At 40.2% G+C, this 22921-nt stretch overlaps 1 protein-coding gene and 1 non-coding gene across 7 annotated transcripts in view; one reads left to right on the top strand and one right to left on the bottom strand.

Annotated features, from left to right (window-relative positions):
• CC2D2A (coiled-coil and C2 domain containing 2A) overlaps nt 1–22921 on the bottom strand; it is a 134657-nt gene that overhangs the window by 51315 nt on the left and 60421 nt on the right. For all 6 annotated transcript variants that reach the window (XM_003927449.4, XM_074395913.1, XM_074395912.1 and 3 more), the window contains 7 exons: nt 22305–22514; nt 21194–21300; nt 16754–16894; nt 14195–14351; nt 13139–13377; nt 9942–10119; nt 1948–2104 (listed from right to left, as the gene is read on the bottom strand). In XM_003927449.4, coding sequence (XP_003927498.2) covers nt 1948–2104; nt 9942–10119; nt 13139–13377; nt 14195–14351; nt 16754–16894; nt 21194–21300; nt 22305–22514 — 1189 coding nt within the window. The remainder of the gene's footprint in view (nt 1–1947; nt 2105–9941; nt 10120–13138; nt 13378–14194; nt 14352–16753; nt 16895–21193; nt 21301–22304; nt 22515–22921) is intronic.
• Nucleotides 16345–16451, top strand: LOC120363716 (U6 spliceosomal RNA). The gene has a single exon (XR_005579169.2). It is a non-coding gene; the product is annotated as a U6 spliceosomal RNA (small nuclear RNA).

The raw sequence follows: 22921 nt of genomic DNA, 5'->3' as shown, positions 1-22921 counted from the left end.
AAAGGAAAGAAATTTTGTTCTCATGGAGTTTATATTTGAGTCTGGGGGAGAAGCAATGGTAAGAGTAGTAAGAGAAACAGTATGTTAGAGACTAGTATGCAAGTGCTAAGGAGAAACAAATTAGGGAAGGTATATAGAAAATTTGTGCTTTGGAGGGTGGAGAGGGGATAAACTTTTAGATGGGGTGGCCAGGGAAGCCTCAATGAGAGTGACTTTTGAATAAATATCTGAAGAAAATGAGGAGGTAGAGGTAGAGTAGAGGTGTATTATTTTGGGAAAAAGCATTGCTGGCAGAAGGAACAAGTGCAAGCACCCTACGATGGAAGTGAGGAACAGGAGTTAAATTAGTTAATATTTGCAAAGTACTTACACAATGCCTAGCAAATTGTGATCACACAACACATGCTAGTTATTACTAAGCTGTTGTGGCTACAGTAAAGTTGCACTGATTTGGCTTCTACCAATTGGAATTTAATGGTAAAAACTGGGCAGTTTATTTAATCAACTAAAAGAGGAGATTTTCAAGCACTAAATGAAGTAACTATAGATCTTTCCTTCATACTGAACATCCTATCTTGATCTTAAAAATAACCCTGGCCGGGCACGGTGGCTCAAGCCTGTAATCCCAGCACTTTGGGAGGCCGAGGCGGGTGGATCACGAGGTCAACAGATCGAGACCATCCTGGTCAATATGGTGAAACCCCGTCTCTACTAAAAATACCAAAAAGTAGCTGGGCATGGTGGCACATGCCTGTAATCCGAGTTACTCAGGAGGCTGAGGCAGGAGAATTGCCTGAACCCAGGAGGCGGAGGTTGCGGTGAGCCGAGATCGCGCCATTGCACTCCAGCCTGGGTAACAAGAGCGAAACTCCGTCTCAAAAATAAATAAATAAATAAATAAATAAAATAACCTTATAAGACATTAAAGGAGCTATTATTAGATCCATTTTATAAATGAGGAAAATGATATTCAAAGAAGTTACATGACTACCAGAATCTCACAGCTTGCCAACATCAGAGCTGAAACTAAAGCCTAAGTCTCCAGACTTTTAGACTGAGGATAGAATTTGGGCCTCAAATAAATAATGCAGATAAAATTCCAGGTGTAAGTCATGATAAAAAAAAAAATCAACAGACACATGAGGAAGCAAGCCACCATAAACAAGAGGTAACAGAATCAGACCAATAAGCAGATAGATATTGGAATGATCAAAGACCAAATGTTTAAAAATATTTTAAATATATTTAAATGAATGAATGAATATATAAAAGAAATGAGAGTCTAAGGAAAGGACAAAAAGCTGTCAGAACTGACCACACTGATTGGGAAAGAACTAAACATAATTTCCAGAGTTGAAAAATGCAGTAATTGGGAGGAAAAATAGAAAGGATTAGTTCCAATAATTAGAGACAGCCAAAAGGTGAATTCATGGCTTGGAGGACAAATTTAAAAAAATTATATAGATTGTAGCAGTGAAAGAAAAACAGCAAATGTATTAAAGAAAGATTAATAAACATGGAGGAATGAGTGAGAAGATCCATTATATAGTCAATTGGAATTGTAGAAGGAGATGAGAGAATATTTATTTCAAACTTTTTGGGCTTATGAACAACACTGTGACGTACATTTTTATGCACACATCTTTGTCCTCATTTCAAATTATTTTCTTAGGAAAGATTCCTAGAAATAAAAGTAAGGCACCAATTATCTATCAAGGCTCTTAATTCACACTGCCAATCTACTTTGTAGTTGCATAGTTATATACACTTACATCGTCACCAATGGTATATAAAAAACAACTTGGCAAAAAGTTGCGTAGCATCGGTGTTTGAATTTGAAGTTTTGATATCAACTTTATAATTCTCTTGTCTGAGAAGTGAAACAGAGATATACACATTCAAAACTGACTGAAACAGTGAGCCATTGCAGATAATAGCTTTTCATACCACTTCCAACTCCCTCGTGGTCCAGTGTCACATGCTGATTACTGCTAAACTCCGCTTCCTCAATAGGAGCCCTTCCAGTGACAACAGTAGTCTCAGGAATAGGCAGAAACACTTCTGCTAGCAAGGTGGGACCACTGTGTCCAATAGTTTCATAGACCTGAAAACCGGAAAAGGGAAACAGCCAGTAAAAACAACAATAGCGTGCGCTCACGTCAGATAATCAGTCCATGTTGTTAGTATTTATGCTGGTCACTGTTGTAGCCCTAAGGGTTCATCTCAGCCTGGAAAGTTGAATTATGTTACTACGGTTTCCATGGAGACGAGCTTACACCTGTTTGTGGTCAAGTTGTTGACAACCTGCTTTCTTGCCTGGACTAATCTGGGTAGGGAGGTTAATCAAAGCAGCAGGCAAGGAAATTGTTTTTATTCCAAACCAATATACAACTTGCTTTGAGAATGGACCCCCTCCTTTTCTGGACTCAGGTTGTTTTCAGACAGCAATACTACTGGGAGGAATGGGTGGGACAGCCATGCCCCTGGATGGCTTACTATTTGCACCAATCTCCAAGTCAGTCAGAGAAGCTCCATATGCAAAAGCACTCCAGAGTGTTACATTTTTAGTAAATCTATCAAATTACACTCTTTCAGACCTCATTTTATTTGTTATCTGCTGAAACCCCTTATTTTTCTCAGATCTTCTCTTAGATGGAGCCACTCAGACCACCAGCAGCTCCGCTACTGATCACTGTGGTGTGTCACATTATGATGTTATTACCGTGTGGTGAAGGGCTCCATTGCAGGGAAACCATGATTCAAGAATACACAATCCAGCCTCAGTTGGACCCTTGGCTCCATTCGATCCCCTGCATTCTTGGCACATCTCACTTTTGTGGTAATATGACATAATATTCCATAGTTCTCTTGGCTTCTTTCTTGTGTTTTATTTTTTCTCTACTTGAGGTCTCTGTGACTGGTTTACAGTTTGAAAAAATGCTGATTTAACTACTTTTATTTCTGCTAATTAATCTTTATATTTTTCTTCTTGTGTAATAATCCCCCCTAGTCAGTATTTTCCACTTAAAACTTGAATGCACAAAGATGACACCACAGCTCCTCTTCGCCCACCCTCCCTTACAGGGCATATGATCTGAACTTTTGTTTTTTGAGACGGAGTCTTGCTTTGTCACCCAGGCTGGAGTGCAGTGGTGTGATCTTGGCTCACTGCAACCTCTGCCTCCTGGGGTCAAGCGATTCTCCTGCCCCACCCCCCAAGTAGCTGAGATTACAGGCTCCCAACACCACGCCCGGTTAATGTTTGTCTTTTTAGTAAAAATGGGGTTTCACCATGTTGGGCAGGCTGGTCTCGAACTTCTGACCTCAAGTGATCTGCCCCCCTTGGCTCCCCAAGTGCTGAGATTACAGGCATGAGCCCCTGTAATCTCAGTGCCCAGCCTGATCTAAATTCTTGTCCAGAAGTGAGGATGAAGTGGTGCCTGGCTACTGCCCCTGGTCTTGTCTTCCCAGTATCCATTCTGGTCTCACCTTTCCAGCTCACCTTTGCAAGATGGCTGGCTGAGTGTGGAGAGGCTCTGGGTCAAAGACAAAGGCAAAAATTGCACAGGTACTGAATTCAGGACCCCAGACTTAATATCACTGTGAGCTATTCTAATTGGCAGGATTTCAGCAGGAAGTCCGTAAGTGGCACACTTAAAACACACTTTCCAAATTCATCTTTATCAGTGCAGGAATAATAATATACCACAGACCTATCACCCCCTGCAGTTTCAATGATCGTATGTTATGAACATCTTATTTCATCTATACTCTCAACCATTCCCCTCCCATCCAGTATCTTGAATCTAGACATCATTTCATCTGTAAACATTTCAATATGTATCTTTAATAGGTAATATTTTTAAAAGCATAATTACAATATTGTTTTTATAGTAATTCCTTTTTTTTTTTTTTTTTTTTTGAGACGGAGTTTCGCTCTTGTTACCCAAGCTGGAGTGCAATGGCGCGATCTCGGTTCATCGCAACCTCCGCCTCCTGGGTTCAGGCAATTCTTCTGCCTCAGCCTCCTGAGTAGCTGAGATTACAGGCACACGCCACCATGCCCAGCTAATTTTTTGTATTTTTTTAGTAGAGATGGGGTTTCACTATGTTGACCAGGATGGTCTCGATTTCTTGACCTTGTGATCCACCCGCCTCGGCCTCCCAAAGTGCTGGAGTTACAGGCATGCGCCACTGCGCCCGGCTAGTAATTCCTTAATAACCTCAACTACAGGTAAATTTCAAATTTCCTTGAGAGCCTCAAAAAATTCTGTAATATTTTGTTTGAATCAGGATAAAAATGTATTCCATATGTTGTAATTGACTGATATGTTCCTCAAGCCTCTTCATTTTATTTTATTTACAAGTGACCCTTCCTCTTTTAAAAAAATTTCTCTATATTTTTATTGGTTCACAACTCTGATGTGACAAGGAGTGCTATTAGTTGTTTGACCCAACACTCTTAAGAGCCTGTAATTCTATAATCTTACATAGCTTAAAAAACATGTAGTAGGTTATCATTTATTGCACAGGAGACCTTGATTTGACCTCATAAATTACAAACTCATTGGCATGACATCTCATCCCAAGAAAAGGATGTGTTTTCTTTTATTTTGTTTGAAATGAAAGAAACCACATTTTTTTTTCCAGAATTAATTTAGACAAAAATTCATGATGACATCCTTTTGCAGGAAGTACAGGGACTTAAGGAGCTTTCGGTGTGGTACCTTGTTTAATCTTCACCATAATCCTGTGAAAGGGTATGGAAGGTGGTTTGTATTCCTCATGGGTGTTCCCTGGGCTGGTTACCATGCCTAGTGATGACCAATAAAACTTAAGTGATCACATAAAGGGTGTTTCTGACGACATCAGTGGAAGTCTGTTCACTCCTAGTTTCTGGAGCCACATTTTTAGCTGGTGTCTAGAAAGGAACTGAATGGGGGTTCTTGGTGCCAAATCTGCAGGCAGAGGCAATCATGGACTCTAGGGGAATGGAGGTTTGCTAGTTGATGTTACTGTCTCAGAAGATAATTATCAGATTTTTTTAATGAGAAAAAAACAGATTCCATCTGACAAAGTCAAAAACATCCAGAATGTCCCAATCTTTATTTTCTACTCTCTTAAGATAGCAGAAGTTCTTTTAAATGCTAGGAAGAAATGCTATTTAAAAAAATTAGGAAATGGGTACTTTGGGCTTTAAGTATTTGTAAGTAGATCTCTGTATAATTTAGTTTAATTTTTGTTTTCTCTCAAAGCCAGGGGTTCTCAGCATCAGCACTATTGACATTCAGGGCCAAGTAATTTTTTGTTGCGGTGAGTTACATGTTGTAGGATGCTTAGCAGCACCCCTGGCCATTGTGATATGAGATTTGGGCAGTTATCAAATCCTTTTAAATAGCTTAAGAACTTAGCCAAAACTCCCTTAATTTATAATTTTTAAAAAATAATATGATTTAGTTTTCAGGACCAAGCTTATTGCCTATGAGCATATTCTGGATAATATTCTGAGTAACTTTGTTTTCCTGTTTAAAAATTTATTTCACAGTATTTTCACATTGGTTTTTCAAAAATTATTTTGACTGTAACATCCACAGCAAGCTAATATTCAAGGCAATAAGCAGGAGATAGTATTGGAGGCCTTGTTCACATTTTAGAATATATGTGAAATAAAATACTGCTGTGCTGTGGGAGGCAGAAGATAGTCTTTCCCTGTAAAGTAATTCAGAACATTCAGAAGTGCCTAGAGTGGGAGTGTGTTTCACAGGCTGCCAAGGTTGTCTGAGCTCTCACCCATCAGTGGAGGCATGGCTGGGCACCTGCAGGAGGGGAGGCCTTCTCGCCTCTCTCCTGTCTTTCTGACTCTGCTAGTGGGTGTCTCCTTGCCAACTTCCTCTCCTGTCTGCCTGCCATGTTACTTTCTGCTGCTCTCCCCTCCAGTTCTCTATCTGGTCTTCTCATGTTAATCTTGGTCTTCCTGGTATCAGCTTTTCCTCCCTAAGGGAGGTAAGGGTAGGACGAGTTGACGATGGATGTCAAACTAGGAGGTAGAACTCTGAATACTGACATCTTCACTATTGGTGTGTTTAGAAAGGGAGGGACTCATGTGGGTCCCTGCAACTCCTCTATTCAGGGCAGGTAACAGAGGAGCAGCAAGTGTGCTTCTGGAGTTTACGTTTCTTTACTTTCTCAGTCAAGTTTTATTCTTAGTTTAGACAATGTTTTGTGTGTGGTAAGTCTTACTTTAAACTTAAGTGAATGTGTTCAGGGGTAGGGCACACAGGTCAATGTGGGAAGCAGTAAAGATGTGAGGCTTCAGAATTCAACTCTACCTAGCAAGGCATTCAGATTTTAAATGTTCCATCCAAAATGGAAAGAAATCCCTGCAGGGAATCCCTGGCTAAGAAAGGCTGCTCTTGTTAGTGTTATATAGTATAATGTACTTTATCATTTAAACACATCTGAAATTGAACAGTGTCTTCTAGTTGATGCTGTACATAGTCTAATAATCATGCATCCCAGTGAGTGCATCCCAGTGGCTCAAATAATTGTACATCTCAGTGAATGGCGATGAGATGAAGAGATTAGCTGAAATTCAGGAAGCAAGGTAACAGAGCCCACTGACACTGCTAAGAGGACAGAAGAAGAGGAGCCCTTCAAGTGTTCCAGGCCATCAGCCTCAGCGGAGATGGAATAGAGTCCACATGGATCCCACACCTGACAGCAAGGGTGTTACAGTGGCTATGTCCAGCGGCCACCTAAAGCCCAAGAGGAGATGGAATAGAGTCCACTTGGGCCCCACACTTGAGGGCAGGGACTTCACAGGGGCTGTGTCCAGTGGCCACATATCTGAAAGCTGTCCCGTTGGGCAACTCTCTACTTCTACCTTCAGACAAAATTGCCTCATTTCATTCTCTGTGTTCATTCAGAGTTGTAAATCAAGTAAGGAAGTAAACATTAATAGAAATTATTTTCCCCCAGTTGATATTCAGAAAGGGAATTTTTAGGCTTAAGAAAATCTCAGGTTTTCACCAAACCTCCAACTCCAATCACCTTTCTAAAACCATTTTTCACTTGCTTTGTCCTCTCACCCATATTATGTTTAAGTTAGCAGCCAAAGAAGTTTGATTTTTTTTCAAGTTTCAGAATACACAGACATTTTAAAAAATTAGATGGCATTTAAAAAAGTTATGTGGCCGGGCGCGGTGGCTCAAGCCTGTAATCCTAGCACTTTGGGAGGCCGAGGCGGGTGGATCACGAGGTCGAGAGATCGAGACCATCCTGGTCAACATGGTGAAACCCCGTCTCTACTAAAAATACAAAAAATTAGCTGGGCGTGGTGGCACGTGCCTGTAATCCCAGCTACTCAGGAGGCTGAGGCAGGAGAATTGCCTGAACCCAGGAGGCGGAGGTTGCGGTGAGCCGAGATCGCGCCATTGCACTCCAACCTGGGTAACAAGAGTGAAACTCCGCCTCAAAAAAAAAAAAAAAAAAAGTTATGTGAGTGACAGGACTAAACCAACATCTAAAGTTTTAAAATTTCAAGAAAAAAATTTCAGCTGTGCAGGTATCAATAGAGCAAAGGAATTTTGCTTGAGTCTTGATGCTCGGTGCTTTGTCAATGAGGAGGACCCCTGCTTTCACTCACCCCCAGGTCACAGATTAAAAGGTACAGAACAAAACTGCCACAGGCTCTGGAGAAATTCTAAGCCATGGTGGTTGACCTTGGGTGGCCAGTGCTGCCCCTTTCAGGTTCCTCCTCCCATTTCTTGGCACTCTCTCTTCTCTTTCTGTGCAGTTCTACTGCGCTTCCTTCCCATTGTCAAAAGAACACATCCCAGCTCTTGCAAACTTCCTGTACAGGTTTTTAACTACTGAGGTCCAGGCGGGGCTTGATATTCAAAATACTGAACAACACACAGGCAGGGCACTAAGCCATTGGAAGAGGTGCCCACCACAGCTTGGGAACACGGCCCTTGAGGAACTGGCCTTGGTCACCCACCCCTTTAATTGGTCAATTGTGGGAAGGTCCAGGGGGTTGTTGAAGTGGGGCTTATGTGGCCAGGATGGTATCGAGGAAGTCAGGGCAGCAGCTGTTTATCATTCAGTACAGAAGTATGTAAATATTTTATTAATTATACAGTCGCAATGGCACCTACAGATAATGTCAGTTATGCTTACTAGGAATAGGTAGTGGCTGCCTGAAGTACTATATTGAGAAGAATTCTAAAATTATATTCAGGGTCGGTGGGAAAACACAACAAAAATAGCACCTTCAATTACTGCTTTCTGGCAAGGGTGGTGGAGGAAGTGAGAAATTTCTGCCTAAGTGATGGATGAGGATCTGTGATTTCTGCCTGGGTGGTGATGGGGAAGCAAGGGCATTCATGCCACAAAGTTGCAATCCTAGTGAGGAAGCCTGCTAGGATCATAAGAGAGACCTATTGGCATTGTGGGAGAAGATTCACCAACGGAACAAGCAAGACGGAAGACACTGTAGTGCAGGCGTCCCCAAACTTTTTACACAGGCGGCCAGTTCACTGTCCCTCAGACCGTTGGAGGGCCGCCACATACTGTGCTCCTCTCACTGACCACCAATGAAAGAGGTGCCCCTTGCTGAAGTGTGGCGGGGGGACGGGTAAATGGCCTCAGGGGGCTGCATGCGGCCCTCGGGCCATACGTAGTTTGAGGACGCCTGCTGTAGTGGGATAAATACCATCCTCCACATATTGATGCCCATCCAGGAACTGACCTAAATTGGAAACGGGGTCTTTGCAGATATCATTACTTAAGGATGAAAATAAGATCATATTAGATTAGGATGGGCCCTAAATCCAGTAAGAGTGTTCTTATAAGGGACAAAAGAGGACCCACAGAGAGAGACACAGAGAAAGTTATGTGAAGGTGGAAGCAGAGACTGGAGTTACACTAAAACAAACCAAGGAACTCTAAGTGCCAGAAGGAGCTGGAAGAGGAAGAGAAAGATACTCCTCTAGAGCTTTTGAGGGAGTATGGCCCTACTGACACCTTGATTTCAGACTTTAGGCATCCAGAACTGTGAATAAACAAATTTCTGGGTGGCCAGTGCTGCCCACTGGTGTTTTAAAGCCACGAACTTAGTGGTTCCTTGTTGCAGTTTAGTTGCCCTAGGAAACTAAAATAGACTCAAATAAATATATTGCTAATGGTGGGATTTAGGCTAGTGGGGAGCTTAATTTGGGGGAATCCTAGCATCTGTATCTTTCCTACATTATAACCTCCCGTGATTGTGGCATAATTGATTTCTCTATTATGCTAGGGTGCTGGTAGAAGGTGATATTGAAATACGTCTTCAGTGAATGAGCTGGAGATCCCCCTGTGCCCCAAACCCCTTCAGCACCCCTCTCCCATCTCAAGGCACACACTCCAGAGCACTGTGGCCAGAGTTATTCTTCTGGCATTTTCAGTTGGTGAGGAATTGGGGAACAGATCTCTTTCTGCCAAGGCTTTAAGAACAGATGTGCCAAGGAAGAGCTTTGAGAATCTATCAAGGCATATGTATAGCCAATGGATGATTTAAAATCATCTCAATCCTACAATGAACAAAAAATTATTGGAGCAGTAACTATAATAATAATTATTATTATTACAATCATTTTGAGACAAATTTGCACTCTGTCACCCAGGCTGGAGTGCAGTGGCATGATCTCAGCTCAATGCCACCTCCACCTCCCAAGTTCAAGTGATTTTCCTGCCTCAGCCTCCCGAGTAGCTGGGATTACAGGCGCCTGCCACCTTGCTCGGCTAACCTTTTTTTTTTTTTTTATTATAGTAGAGATGTGGTTTTGCCATGTTGGCCAGGTTGGTCTCGAACTCCTGGCCTCAAGTGATCCACCCACCTTGGCTTTCTAAAGTACAGGCATGAGCCACAGCACCTGACCATTAACTGTAATTAAAATGTGTACCTGAAGTGCCAAGCTCTCTGGCCAGTTGACTATTTGCAAATTGAAAATCTGTCCAAAGTGAACTCGGAAGTCTGCTCCTAGTGGCCGAGTGACTGTCCTGGACACCTCCTTGTTGTTGAAGAGCACTTTTAAGTACAATGAGCGCTTCTTTACATCTTCCCTTCTCAAGACCTCTGCTCTGCAAAAGGAGACCATTCACAGGTGGAGTTAGTAATAATTTACTAAGGATCACCAGAATATGTGATAAATAAACACTGAACAGAACAAGACACACTGCAGGCAACTCTGCCAGTCATGTCAGCCCTCATTTAACCAGAAGAGCCACAGGTCTTGCAGAGTAATATGAAATTTATGCAGAAGCCATTAACAGACACTGAGAAGGGCACAGAGGGTTTAAGAACTAGAGTCCATGCATTGTTGTGCTACAGTCTCCTCAAGTTTTTCAAACAAGCTTTACATTTGCATACTTAAAACCCAAAGTTTTAAGTTCATGTATTCCTTGTTAAATGGAGTAAGTTCAAGACATAGGGGATAATAATTTATATTTGGGTGAGAAGTTTTCTTCTAAAAATATAGCAGCATATTGTAGCAGTTAGATCAAGTTCACTTTTCCAAGATCCCAAGTTTTTCTCAACATTTTCAAATAAGTGAATGTGGAATGGATGCAGGGTATTAAGAAATGTTTCTTATTTTTAAAGATAATCTGAATCACAATAAAAGCTGTCCTGGTACCTTGAAGGAATTGAAACATATCATTCTTATAGCCAGAAAGTTAAATAATCTCCCATGGGGTTTTAATTTTATTGTACATATTTGTAGAGACGTCCACCAAAAAATGCCAGTTATTGGTTAAGTCAATAGCAATTCAAGCTTATTGAGGAAAGGAAAAGGTTAGGGCATCAAAATCTGATACAAGCTCAAGTTTTTTTGGGGGTGGTAGTTTATTGAAAATTGCTCCATTATGGTAAAATATATATAACATAATGTTTATCACCTTAACCATTTTTAAGTGTATGGTTTAGTGGCATTATGCACAATTACTACGTTATGTAACCATGACCACTGTCCATCTTCAGAACTGTTTCATTATGCCAAACAGAAATTCTCTACTCGTTAAAAGGGGTGGTAGTTTTAACTTTTTACATCTCTATAATTTAGACTTATCCTAGACATGAAATAGCTCAAATTACTTCAGCACTTTTTAAATAAAGGACATTTCACACCAAATTTGCAAGAAGTATCCACAATACCCAAGACTTAGACTCCACTCGTAAAAGATTACCAAATCAAGCCCAAATTTTCCTTTTAGAAAGCATGCTCTGTCATCACATATTTTGAATGTTCATGTTAAAATTATATGGTATGGTATTTGTGCCTTGAAAACAACTTACTTAGTGCTGGGGAATCGTTTATATATAACATCTTAATATGTGAAGTTGAGACAACATATGAAAATGCATAAAAAGCTATAATTTAAAAATGAATCAATCATTAGTACATTAACAGAAATTTGAAACCAAGAAGACTGTGAAAAATCTTATAAAGACATCCTAATTAACTCCCACATTTCAATGAACTCAGAGGCTGACTGACTTTATTTGAATTCTCATTTTTCATGTTGGGATATTGAAGATTTCAGTGTACAATAGTCCTTTTATTCACAATATATCTTCTATTTACTGACGAATTAAGACTGGGATTTTGTGGTATCGATGAATTTAATGGACTCCCTTTAATTATGATATACCATAAACATGCATCAGAATCACTTGAAGACCTTGTGAGAACAGTTTTCTCAGCCCCAACTCAGTGTTTCCAGTTCAGTAAGTCTCAAGCAGAACTTGCAAGTTTAGATTTCTTTCTTTTTTTAAATTATTTTTAAAATTTCTGTTCAGTTGGTTGCCTTTAAATAATTGTCTGGCTAGTTTTTATTAATCTTTCTTAAACATATTTATTTCAATGTGAGATATTAAAAATGTTTGGAGTTTTATGTATTTATTCAATAGAGGTGAGATCTCACTTTGTTGCCTAGGCTGGTCTCCAACTCCCGACCTCAAGCGATCCTCCCACCTCAGATTCCCCAAGTGCTGAGGTTACAGGCATAAGCCACCATGCTTGGCCTGAGTTTATGTTTCTTTTTTTCTTTTTTTTTTGAGACGGAGTTTCGCTCTTGTTACCCAGGCTGGAGTGCAATGGTGCGATCTCGGCTCACCGCAACCTGCACCTCCTGGGTTCAGGCAATTCTCCTGCCTCAGCCTCCTGAGTAGCTGGGATTACAGGCACGCGCCACCATGCCCAGCTAATTTTTTGTATTTTTAGTAGAGGCGGGGTTTCACCATGTTGACCAGGATGGTCTCGATCTCTTGACCTCGTGATCCACCCACCTCGGCCTCCCAAAGTGCTGGAATTACAGGCTTGAGCCACCGCGCCTGGCCGAGTTTATGTTTCTAACAATTCCTCAGTGATGCTGATGATGCTGATTCCAGGACTATATTTTGAGAACCATGGCTATACAATGAGGGAAAGAATAAATAGAAAACATAAAAATATTTATATTACATTATAATTTTAAAAAAGAATATGAACTTATAAATACATGTTTATGAATGTATTATATGTACAAATACATATAAATCAAGTAATATTTCTTTTAGGCATCAAGTAAGAATGACTAGACATGTATTTTTATCAAATTTGGAGGGTATGCTTCAGATGGTCTCACTTAAATACAAGCTATAGGGCACACCCACAACTTTTTGGGGGGTTTTCAAAGAGAGAAGCTGATCCGTGGAGCAGTCGAAATCAGGGGGCAAGAGGAGGCATCCGTGCCTGTGCCAGAAGTTGGGACATGCTACCAGTGGACAGACGGACTCATTGAGGTTACAGATAAGGGACTCAAATCAAAAGACATAGAGACAGCCACTGTGAAGAGCAGGCAGAGATTTGCAACTGGGATGCTTCTCCTACAGGCAGCTTTCCAGTGTGCTCCTCAGTAGCATCAGGCAGGTGAATCACATGAAATCACCTAAAGTGGGCAAATGTCAGCAACTTCACATGGTTCAACCTAATATTTGTTCAGAGTTAATGGTTCTCCTCACGATAGTGTAGGTCAGTAAGTGTGTATGTGTGCGTGCTTGCGTCCACGTGAGCATGTGTGTCAGATGTCAGCCTCATTTATGGTCAGAGCATCCACTCACCTGGGGCACTGGTTGTTGGGTGTTATGCTCCCTGCCAGGCTTAGCTCCGGGACCAGCATGGGCTCCCCAGGCCTCCTCCTGCTCTGGGTTGCTCTCTCCCTCACCTCCTGCTCTATCACTGCTCGATCAGTGGGCTCTGGAGGGATGGGTTTCACAAGGTCCTCCTCAGGATACGACTCCTCAGTCTCATCATAGGGATGTTCTTCTGCTGCTTGTTTTCTTTTCTTCTTCTTGGCCCTCTGTTGGGTTAGAGGCAACATGACATCAAGCAGGAATTTTGGAATTTCATTGAAGAGCACAGTCTTCAGAGCCAGATGAACCTGAATGCAAACCCCAGCCCCATTTCAACCAGATGTGTGTAATCAGGCAGGCCCCTAAGCCACCTAACCTCTCTATATCTGTTTTTTTCATCTAAAGAATGGAGCCCAGGAAATTTCTCCCAGGGCTGTTGAAATGAGACTGTTCAAATGCCTAAAAAGCGTTTATCGTCCAGCCTAGTCCCTAGAAAGAGTTTTTAAAAAGGTAGGTATTCATATGATCTTTAATTTTGGTTTTCAAGGCTAAGGACACATCTTGAGATATTAAAATAAGGCGTGTAAGCACAACTAGCTTTGCAGGGACCCCTGATCTATTATTTGTTGCCCTTGAACTCAGTTTTGTAGGGTCATGTGCATAAAGTTACATAATTTTCTAAAGGAAACTCAGAAGCAGCAATCCCTACATTTAATGGAATAATGCATGTAAGATAGTACAGTGCTGGACGCATGCATTGTGATTACTACATTATTCCTTAAACAGTCACAGACTGCTACTATAGTATTCTCTATGGACAAAGCTGGCTCTGCTATCAGTTAGCTGGGTGGCTTTTTAAGCAAATGCATTAACCAGTCAATTCATTCATCCTTTTATCCCTTAGCCAGGGGACAGGCTAAGACACAGGGGGAGCCACAGGAGACCCTAGTCTGCCAGTCTGGTTTCCCCTGTCCTGTACTGGAGGCTGCCATCCCAGATGCTTCCTGCCTAGCCCTGTTCCAGGCTGAGCATTTGTTTACACACTTGTGCTTTCCTCCAGGCCTTCCACTGCTGCAATGACGTTCTGTACTCTTCCATCTTCTGTGCGTACTCTTCCGTGTGCTCTTCCAACAGTTCACTTATTTCAACTTGAATTTCTGCTTCATATGCTTCTTCATCTGCTTTCTGGTCAACTTTTTCCCTTAAAAAAATTTGTAGTCCCTTGGTTATTTCTGGAAATTAAATAAGACAGCAATAATAACAGCAAATACTTATATTGGGCTTGCCACGTGCCAGCTCCTCTTCTAAAAATGTGGCACATTAACTTACAATCCTGTGAGGCAGTTGCTATTATTATCCACATCTTACACATGAGGTGACGGAGGCACATAGAAGTTAAGTAAGTTACAAAAAACACACAGTTGGTGAGTGGACAAGCTGAATATGAGTCCCAACCACTGAACAGGAAGCAGCCATGTGGTGTGCTGACACAGGGCCTGTAAGTTCTCCACCGATGGTGGAAATTTCATTAGTTATTTTATTACTTCTCTGAGGAACGGCTTCATTTTGTTGCCACTGAGTCCTGAAACCACCTTTTTGACTTCAGATGGAGGATCTGGGGTTTCCCTTTGATGATTTTGCTTACATTCCACCAGGAGATTAGCCAACTTGAACCATCGTTTCCCATGGTGTGTTCTGTAGGACATTAGTTCTGTGAGATGTCCCACCAAGAAAAGATATTGTGGCCGTATCAACACTGGATTAAATAAGTGTGAAAGGTTCCTTGCTGGTCATCTTTTCAGAGCCCTTAACATGTTGATGAACAGCATGGCTCTCCTGGTGGGTGGCGGCAAACGTGCGGTGACTGCATCCATCCCACCCAGCGCTTCGGAGATGGTGATGCATACTGACTGCGCTATTTCCCCCAGGGGAGTTAAGCTTCCAAGTTCTATGCTCCCAAAGCTTCCTAATCCATTTTAAATAAACCTAGTCAAGTGCATAGAGCTGACAAATGTTTGCTTGTGGACACATGTTGCCTGGGGTTTAAGCAGTTTACAGTCCCCCAGGGCACAAGTTCTTTCAGCTCTCTAGGATGACTATCAAATAAATCACTTTGGTTATACAGTGGTACCCAAAATTTATAAACACAAGGTGGAATTTGGCCTCAAAATTATGTTCCATCTCTGATATACAGAAAATCATTTGCTTTTCTTATTGCTATTCAAAAGCACAAATAAACTTGTATAATTTTCTTGTGGGAAAAACTATTCTTTATCATAAGGGTGGCTAGATGAATCAAGAATGTGAAAAAAACAGTACTCCAAAAGAATTTGGAAGACAGCTACTTATCAGGGGAAGGAGTGTTATGACCATCTGCGTAAAATGCCTATAAATTTAGTTTATCCTATAAACTTAAAAAGAAGAAAGGGAGGGATGGAGGGAGAGTTAGCCGGAGGGATGATGGGAGGGGGGGAGAGAGAAAATAATCTGGCAAGGATTTCTGTACTGCTTCTGTGGGAGGCTCAGCCTAACAGATAGAATTTGAAAGCACAAACTCTGGAATTTCTGGGAGACAGCCATTATTTCTGTGGGGTAGCATATCTGAATTTATTTTTTGTTAACCAATATTAACTGAGCAGATGCTAAGCGGCAGGTGCTCTGGTAGGGACCAGATATACAATGACAACAGGATCCCTGCTCTCAAAGATCACACAGTCTTATACTTGTCCTGAAAACTAACCTTTTTTTTTTTCAATTTTATAATTATAGCCAAAGAAAAATCACAATTTGCAGCTATCTTTGGCTGAAATATAGCTGTTTTCAAAGCAATATGTCAGATAACTGCCGAAATTTCTTACTATTTGTGTCAGTATATGGGCACAACTTATGGAATATGTTTGGAATTAGCATGTAAAGTTGAAATGAAATCTTAAGCACATATACCCTGAGACAAGCACAAAAATGCTTACAGAAGTAGTTTCTGTAACAGTTGAAAAATGGAATAAACTCAAATTCCCATCAACAGAACAAGTTTACCTATATTCATATAATGAAGTATTATAAAGCAAAGAAATCTACAGATATGTGTTGTCAAGTAGATGAATCTCACAAACACAGTACTGAAGAAAAGAAGCAAGTATGTATCCACTAACGAATACACACAACATATGTTCAGGTATGTAAAAGTCAAAATTGTGCTCGCTTCGGCAGCACATATACTAAAATTGGAACGATACAGAGAAGATTAGCATGGCCCCTGCGCAAGGATGACATGCAAATTCGTGAAGCGTTCCATATTTAAAAAAAAAAAAGTCAAAATTACAGGCAATATTAAACTATATATTCTTAGAGATTGCACCTAGTTGGCAAAACTATAAAAGCAAGAAAATAATGATCAAAAAAGTCCAGGTAGTTGTTATTTTAGGGATTGAGGGGGATGCTATTTGGGAAGGGCTGCTCAGGTACGCAATGTTTTATTTCTTAACCTGGGAAGTGGTTACATGCATATTTATTTGTAATTATTTTTAAAACTGTATCCATGTTTTATACATTTTTCTTAATGTATGATATAGCCCAATAAAATAATTTTTCAAAAAAGCCTACTTTCTCAAAACAAGTTTCAAGGGAGTATTTGTAAATCTCTGGAACTCTCGAAGGGATTTCATCTCTTTCCAAACTTTTATGATGGTCTTAAGCAATGTTCGATCTTTTTCTTGTTCAGCATCACGCAATTTTCTTGTTTGTCTACAGGATAGAATAACACATGAGTATATGTTAAAAATTCAGCTAGGTGTGTTTGTTTGCAAAAGAAATTAATAATGCTACAGTGATTGCATACTCAATTTGCTAGCTACCATATTTTGAAACAAGTACAGAAGACTAAATACAAATGCAAATTTAAAGACAATAGGATGTCAAACTGTTTTGAGAGGTTTACCTGATTTTATTCTCTTTAGGCAGATCTGACTTTAATTAAATTAAAGAACTTTAAAAATTCTTATTAAAACTATGCATCTTTCAACAAATAACCACCTTTGAAGTTAAAAAAATAAAGGCAGTTCTCATGGACTGAATTATTATGAACACAGCAAAATACGCTGTTGCCCTAGTTAGCAATAAATACATTTAAAGTCTTTCTGTGTTAACACAAATCACCAGTTCCACACTGAGGAGATGAAGCATTGTTATTGCATGCCTTAGAGATTTCCCATATTCATTAGATTACCAATATTTTTGTCTTAATCTGAAGAGGCATAATTTGAAAATGTTTCACCTTTATTTTATTTAATAACTTACTTTAAGTTCTCTTTACAAATGATAGCTGTATTTAGATCCCAAATGCATTTTATTGCATAATGAGACAATTATTAAATTTTTAAACAAGTGCCATGGGTCATTCCAGGGGATTTAGAAGTGTCTAGGAGACAGAAGATATCTCTGTCCTCAGGGAGTTTATAGTTTAGCTCAGGGGATGGACACATATGTAAATGTGAGGTTTGTCTAAAAAGGTATCATGAGAAACTAATGATGTAGCATTTCACAAATTAGCACTTCATGACTTCCCGAAGGCAAGCCTAAGTCTGGAGGATGTACTTGTGATGACTTCGTGGTTCAGAGAAATAATGGGGTCTAGGTTTCTAATAGATCAACTGGTAGCTATAGAAAAGGGAGATGGCAGAAAATGACAGTGGTCAGCTAGTCAAGATCTAGGACTCTCTGAAACCCTCAGAAAAGTAAGAAAGCCATGAACTAGAATAAGAAACATTCTCCTTGAGGAGCAGCAAAGCATTGTGGTTAAGGCGCAGTTGTTACAACCAGACTACCCAGGTTTGAATCTTGGCTCTACTATTTATTAGCTGGATTTGGGTAAGCTACTTCCCTTTGCCTGCTCACATCTGTAAAATGGGTATGGTAGCAGTTGACCGCACTGGGTTATTGGGAGGAGTGAATGAGCTAACCCACATAATGTGCTTAGAATCTTGCCCGATACTTAGTAAGAGGCCCACAAACATTATCTGTCACCATCAGGTGGTCTGTTAATCTCCTATGCCTTTAGCTGCTATTGTGCCTGCTTCAGCTTAAAAAACTACAATGTAAAATTATTTTAGTGAGTTACATGACACCTACAGGCTTTCTGATATATTTTCTACTTTCTTTTTTTGTACCTAAAGAAAAATAGTTTCCCAGAAATGCTAAAAAGAGCTCTTAGCAAGAAAAATTTGCATACGAGCTAAAGAAGCAGAAAATTACAAAATAATATTTAATTAAAATTTGTGACCAGAGATGGGGAGGAGGAGGGAAAGGCAATTTTGATTAGGGAGTCAGAAATAGTTTTCTGAAACCTGATGTAGATGAGGTCTGGACTGTGTAGTGGACTCCCACTCAGAATGAAATTTTTGGAGCCACTGGCATCTGGATTATGTTTAAAGCCACAAAAAGTGGATTCATCTCAGGAGAAAATGCAACTTAAAAAAGGGTTAAAAATAAAAAACAATAACACCCGAGACTCAGAACATGTGTAAGTTGGACAGAGGAGAATGCTGGTCAAAGAATGATGAGAATGACAAATGGTTGGAGAGGGACGAGGACATCCAGGAAAGGGTGGTGTATGGAGATGCAGGACGTCCTGACAGGCAATGCATGGGGATGACGTCTGCGTCCAGGCACTGAGCAGGCTGAGTGGTTCCCTTCCACTTTCCTAGCTGGAGGTCCCCAGTGGCTGTGGCAAGATTTGCTTCAGAGGAAAGGTGAGCACAGAAGTGAGACAGGATGGGTTGAAAACGGAAGAGAGTAAAGATAGTATGAATAGCAAATGTTTTCCTGGTGTTTGGCTGTGAAAGGAAACAGAGATAAAATGATAGCTGGATGAGGACTTGGGGTCGTAGAATTTTTATGTGTTCAAGACTGAGTACATCTGAGCGCAGAGACCCTACAGAGGAGTTTAAGTAAAATATCCTTATGTTGTATGAACATTCATATTTGCTTCCTTCTATATCCTGGTTCCATTTCAGAGGACAAGGAATGTGGTCATGATTCTGCTGTGGAAAATAAGATGGAAAATGCTTTATGGTACTGTCCTGAGTTAACTGCACTGGTGGGGGGCTCAGCAGATGCTTGAGGTGGGTAGTTCTCAGGGATGGCTGATCAGATCCCAAGAGGCTTGAGGAAATGGATCCATGGACTGAAACATCCAGCAATAGATCATCTGCTTAGAAATTGTTTTACCACCTAGTGAAAAGTCTGCAAAGGATGGAAATCTCTTTTGCTGGGTCAGAAATGCTAAATCTCGAAGGCTTTCATCTCCAGGGACACAGAATTATTGTAATGAGACTGTCCATTACTCCACTGGACATTATTTCTAGATCTCACACAGAGTTCTGCTATTTTTTTTTGGGGGGGGGCGGGGGACGGAGTTTCGCTCTTGTTACCCAGGCTGGAGTGCAATGGCACGATCTCGGCTCACCGCAACCTCCGCCTCCTGGGTTCAAGCAATTCTCCTGCCTCAGCCTCCTGAGTAGCTGGGATTACAGGCACGTGCCACCATGCCCAGCTAATTTTTTGTATTTTTAGTAGAGACGGGGTTTCACCATGTTGACCAGGATGGTCTCGATCTCTCGACCTCGTGATCCACCCGCCTCGGCCTCCCAAAGTGCTGGGATTACAGGCGTGAGCCACCGCGCCCGGCTTGAGTTCTGCTATTTTTCAAACAGTGACTAATAAATACAATTCCATATAAAATCGCAATTGCTTTTTGTCACTTTTTTCTTACTCATTGTACGCCAAAACTAAAATTATTCTCATAAGGAGACTGCAATGTTTTCCTTTTAATATAAAAAAAATTTTTATTTAAAAACATACTCCATACTTCTGCAATCATGGGTTACAAACTTCACTAATTTTTACTGTGCTAAGAAGAATTTCCAACTCATAGCTAGATTGTAAAAAGAAAAGTATATATTGGAATGCCTTGATTTATTATTTCTTATTCTAAGGATTTTTCCTATGGAAGTACTCATACAGGTACACAAATATAATATTTAGGAATTGTAATTACAGTAGAATTTAAATAATAAAAAATAGAATAGAAATGCAAATGCATGTCAGTTGAGGATTATACAGACTATAATAAATCTATATAATGCCAGCCTTTAAACAATGACATAAATCTACATGCACTGTGATAGGAAAATGTCTAAGATGTGTTGTATATAAAGAAGCAAGTTGCAGAATGGTATACGCAATATGATTCCTTATCCACGTTGATACTTGCAGGTCTGATTCAGTCATTTTAACTGTGGTACAGAAATCCACTGCAAGCCTATACCAAGATGAGCTTGCTCTGCTACTGGGTTATTTCTAGTGACTTACTTTTTTTTCTTTTTCAGTCAAGGTCTCACTCTGTCACCCAGGCTGGAGTGCAATGGTGCAATAGCTCACTACAGCCTCAAACTCTTGGGCTCAAGTGATTGATTCTCTTTCCTCAGGCTTCTGAGTAGTTGGGACTACATGCATATACTACTATACCCAGCTAATTAAAAATTTTTTTTTGTACAGACTAGTCTCAAACTCCTGGTTTCAAGCTCTCCTCTCACCTTGGCCTCCGAAAGTGCTGGGATTATAGGCATGAGCCACCATGCCCAGTGTCTCTTACTTTTGAGTGATGCTGTGTATATCTTTGCACATGTTTCCATGTACATATGCACACATAGTTCCTTAAAGTATATCTTGTAACTGAATCAGAATTGCTGCGTCTAAACTGACGACCTTCTTCAACACTTTACAAGTTAGGGCCAAGCTGCTCTCTAAAGTGGTAGCAATTTTCCCTTACATCTGCAGAGGATGAGAGTGACCATTTCCCTATACCCTCATTCACATTATTGGACTTCAAATACTGTGTTAATACGATATACTTACTTCATTGTTTTATTTGGCATAATTTCACATATATTCATTGTATTCAGAAAAAGTATCTGGGAAAATAAACTCTAACAAGTACACATCTAACGGGGAAAAAACTAGTTATATTTAACAAACTTTACTCACCGAATTTCAGATTTATAGTCACTGATGGTTTTTTGGATGGTATCAAGAGACTGATGAGGTTTCTCTGGATCAAGTCCAGTCTGAACAGCATTTCTTAGAGCTTGGAGCTTAAAAAGATATGGATACAAGTTTTGAATTACAAACTCTATTCCCTATTGCTGTGCAACTGGACCCACCCACTTCTCCTGGGCAAAATGGTGCCAGCAGTCTGTGAATGGATGTTCAAGCATCCAGCTCTCTCCAGACTTTCACATACATGAATTATGATGGAGAATTGTTTCATCTGTTCTTGAAGAAACTGGACCAGTAAAGAGCAGTGTATGTCCATCCTTGTTCCATGGCCCAGATAATCAGATAATCAATGACAAATATTATTTTTATGTGTGTATCTTAGAAACAAGTTTTCTTCCAAAGCTAATAGCAGGTTTGTCTGGGTCCTGGATCTACAATGGTATTCTTGTGATATAAAGAAACTATAAAATTACAGACTTGTAAAAGGAGATATTGTGAAGTCATCTCTTCTTTGGGCAGTAAGGTTTTAAAGTCAGGGCATGAGACTAAAATTGCCTCTAGTCAAAATTACTTCCAAAAATCCCATGAGATAGTGTCACACTGAGAATAAATCCAAATGCATAGCCTTTCCCTCGAGCATCAATTGGAACTGACCTGTGTTTAGGTGCCACACTATGGGATAAAAAATATAAGGATGAGACTATTTCTAAGGACAGAAATTCTGAAGCCACCAATAGTCTCAGGTTCTAAATCACAATAAGCAAGTAATAGCCACATATTTTCCACTTAACACCCACTTCTGATGGGTGCTGTACTGTTTACAGAAATTCTTCTGTTTGGGGCAAGTGTTTGCCAATAAATTTGTACACATTACATGTATACAAATCCTTTTGTCATACTCTGGTTTCTCTTCATAACGAATAAATCTTTCGCCTTTTACAAATCCTTTTGTCTCCAGCTGGATAATGTATCATACATCCTCGACAGAGGAAGCATTGAAAGAGGGGGATGAACATTTCGTTGTTAAAAATTTTCATTGTTTGGACTTATTGCAAGAACCAACTCCAACAACAGAGATCATGGAAGAAATCACATATACCTTATCAGTAAGAAATTTTGCCTTGTTTCTCTGGTGTCTTGCAAGGTACTGGTCGTATAACTGGGCCAGCTTGGCTGCCAAAACGTGCTCTCGGCTAAAACAGGGATGATGAGTGAAGAGTAACCCTGAAATATCAATGTCCAGTTGGAAATTTCCAGGAGGGTCTCCGGATCTGATCATATGCTGACTGCTGTGAACATATTTTACTGCCTGCCAAGGAGAGCAGAGTGTAGACACAACACAGTTAAAGCACTTACTGGATAATGATGATGTAATCCACAATGAAAAAACGGTTAGATGCAAAATACTTCCTATCCTGGACAAGTCAGTGGAAAAATGTTTGATTACCTATTTCCAGGTTTTAAAGTCCAGCTCTTTTTTGAATACTTGAACAGCAAAATGAAAGACTGGGAGTTAGAAACCATTTCAATCTAGCTTTCCTTAGTCTTTTAGATTTTATTACTCACCCACATCGTAATTCTACTTTTTCATGCAGACTATCTTGTTTCTTGGAATCTTGGATTTTGTAGCTGGTGACTTTGAAATTCTTTTAATGGGAGGAGCATATTCTAGCTCAAACCGATCATTATTTGGATCACAGACATACCCCCATATAT

The sequence above is a fragment of the Saimiri boliviensis genome, chromosome 3, assembly GCF_048565385.1.
Source record: "Saimiri boliviensis isolate mSaiBol1 chromosome 3, mSaiBol1.pri, whole genome shotgun sequence".
Lineage (NCBI taxonomy): Eukaryota > Metazoa > Chordata > Mammalia > Primates > Cebidae > Saimiri > Saimiri boliviensis.
Note: the sequence above shows the minus strand (reverse complement) of the source record. Positions and strands in the feature narration are given on the sequence as shown.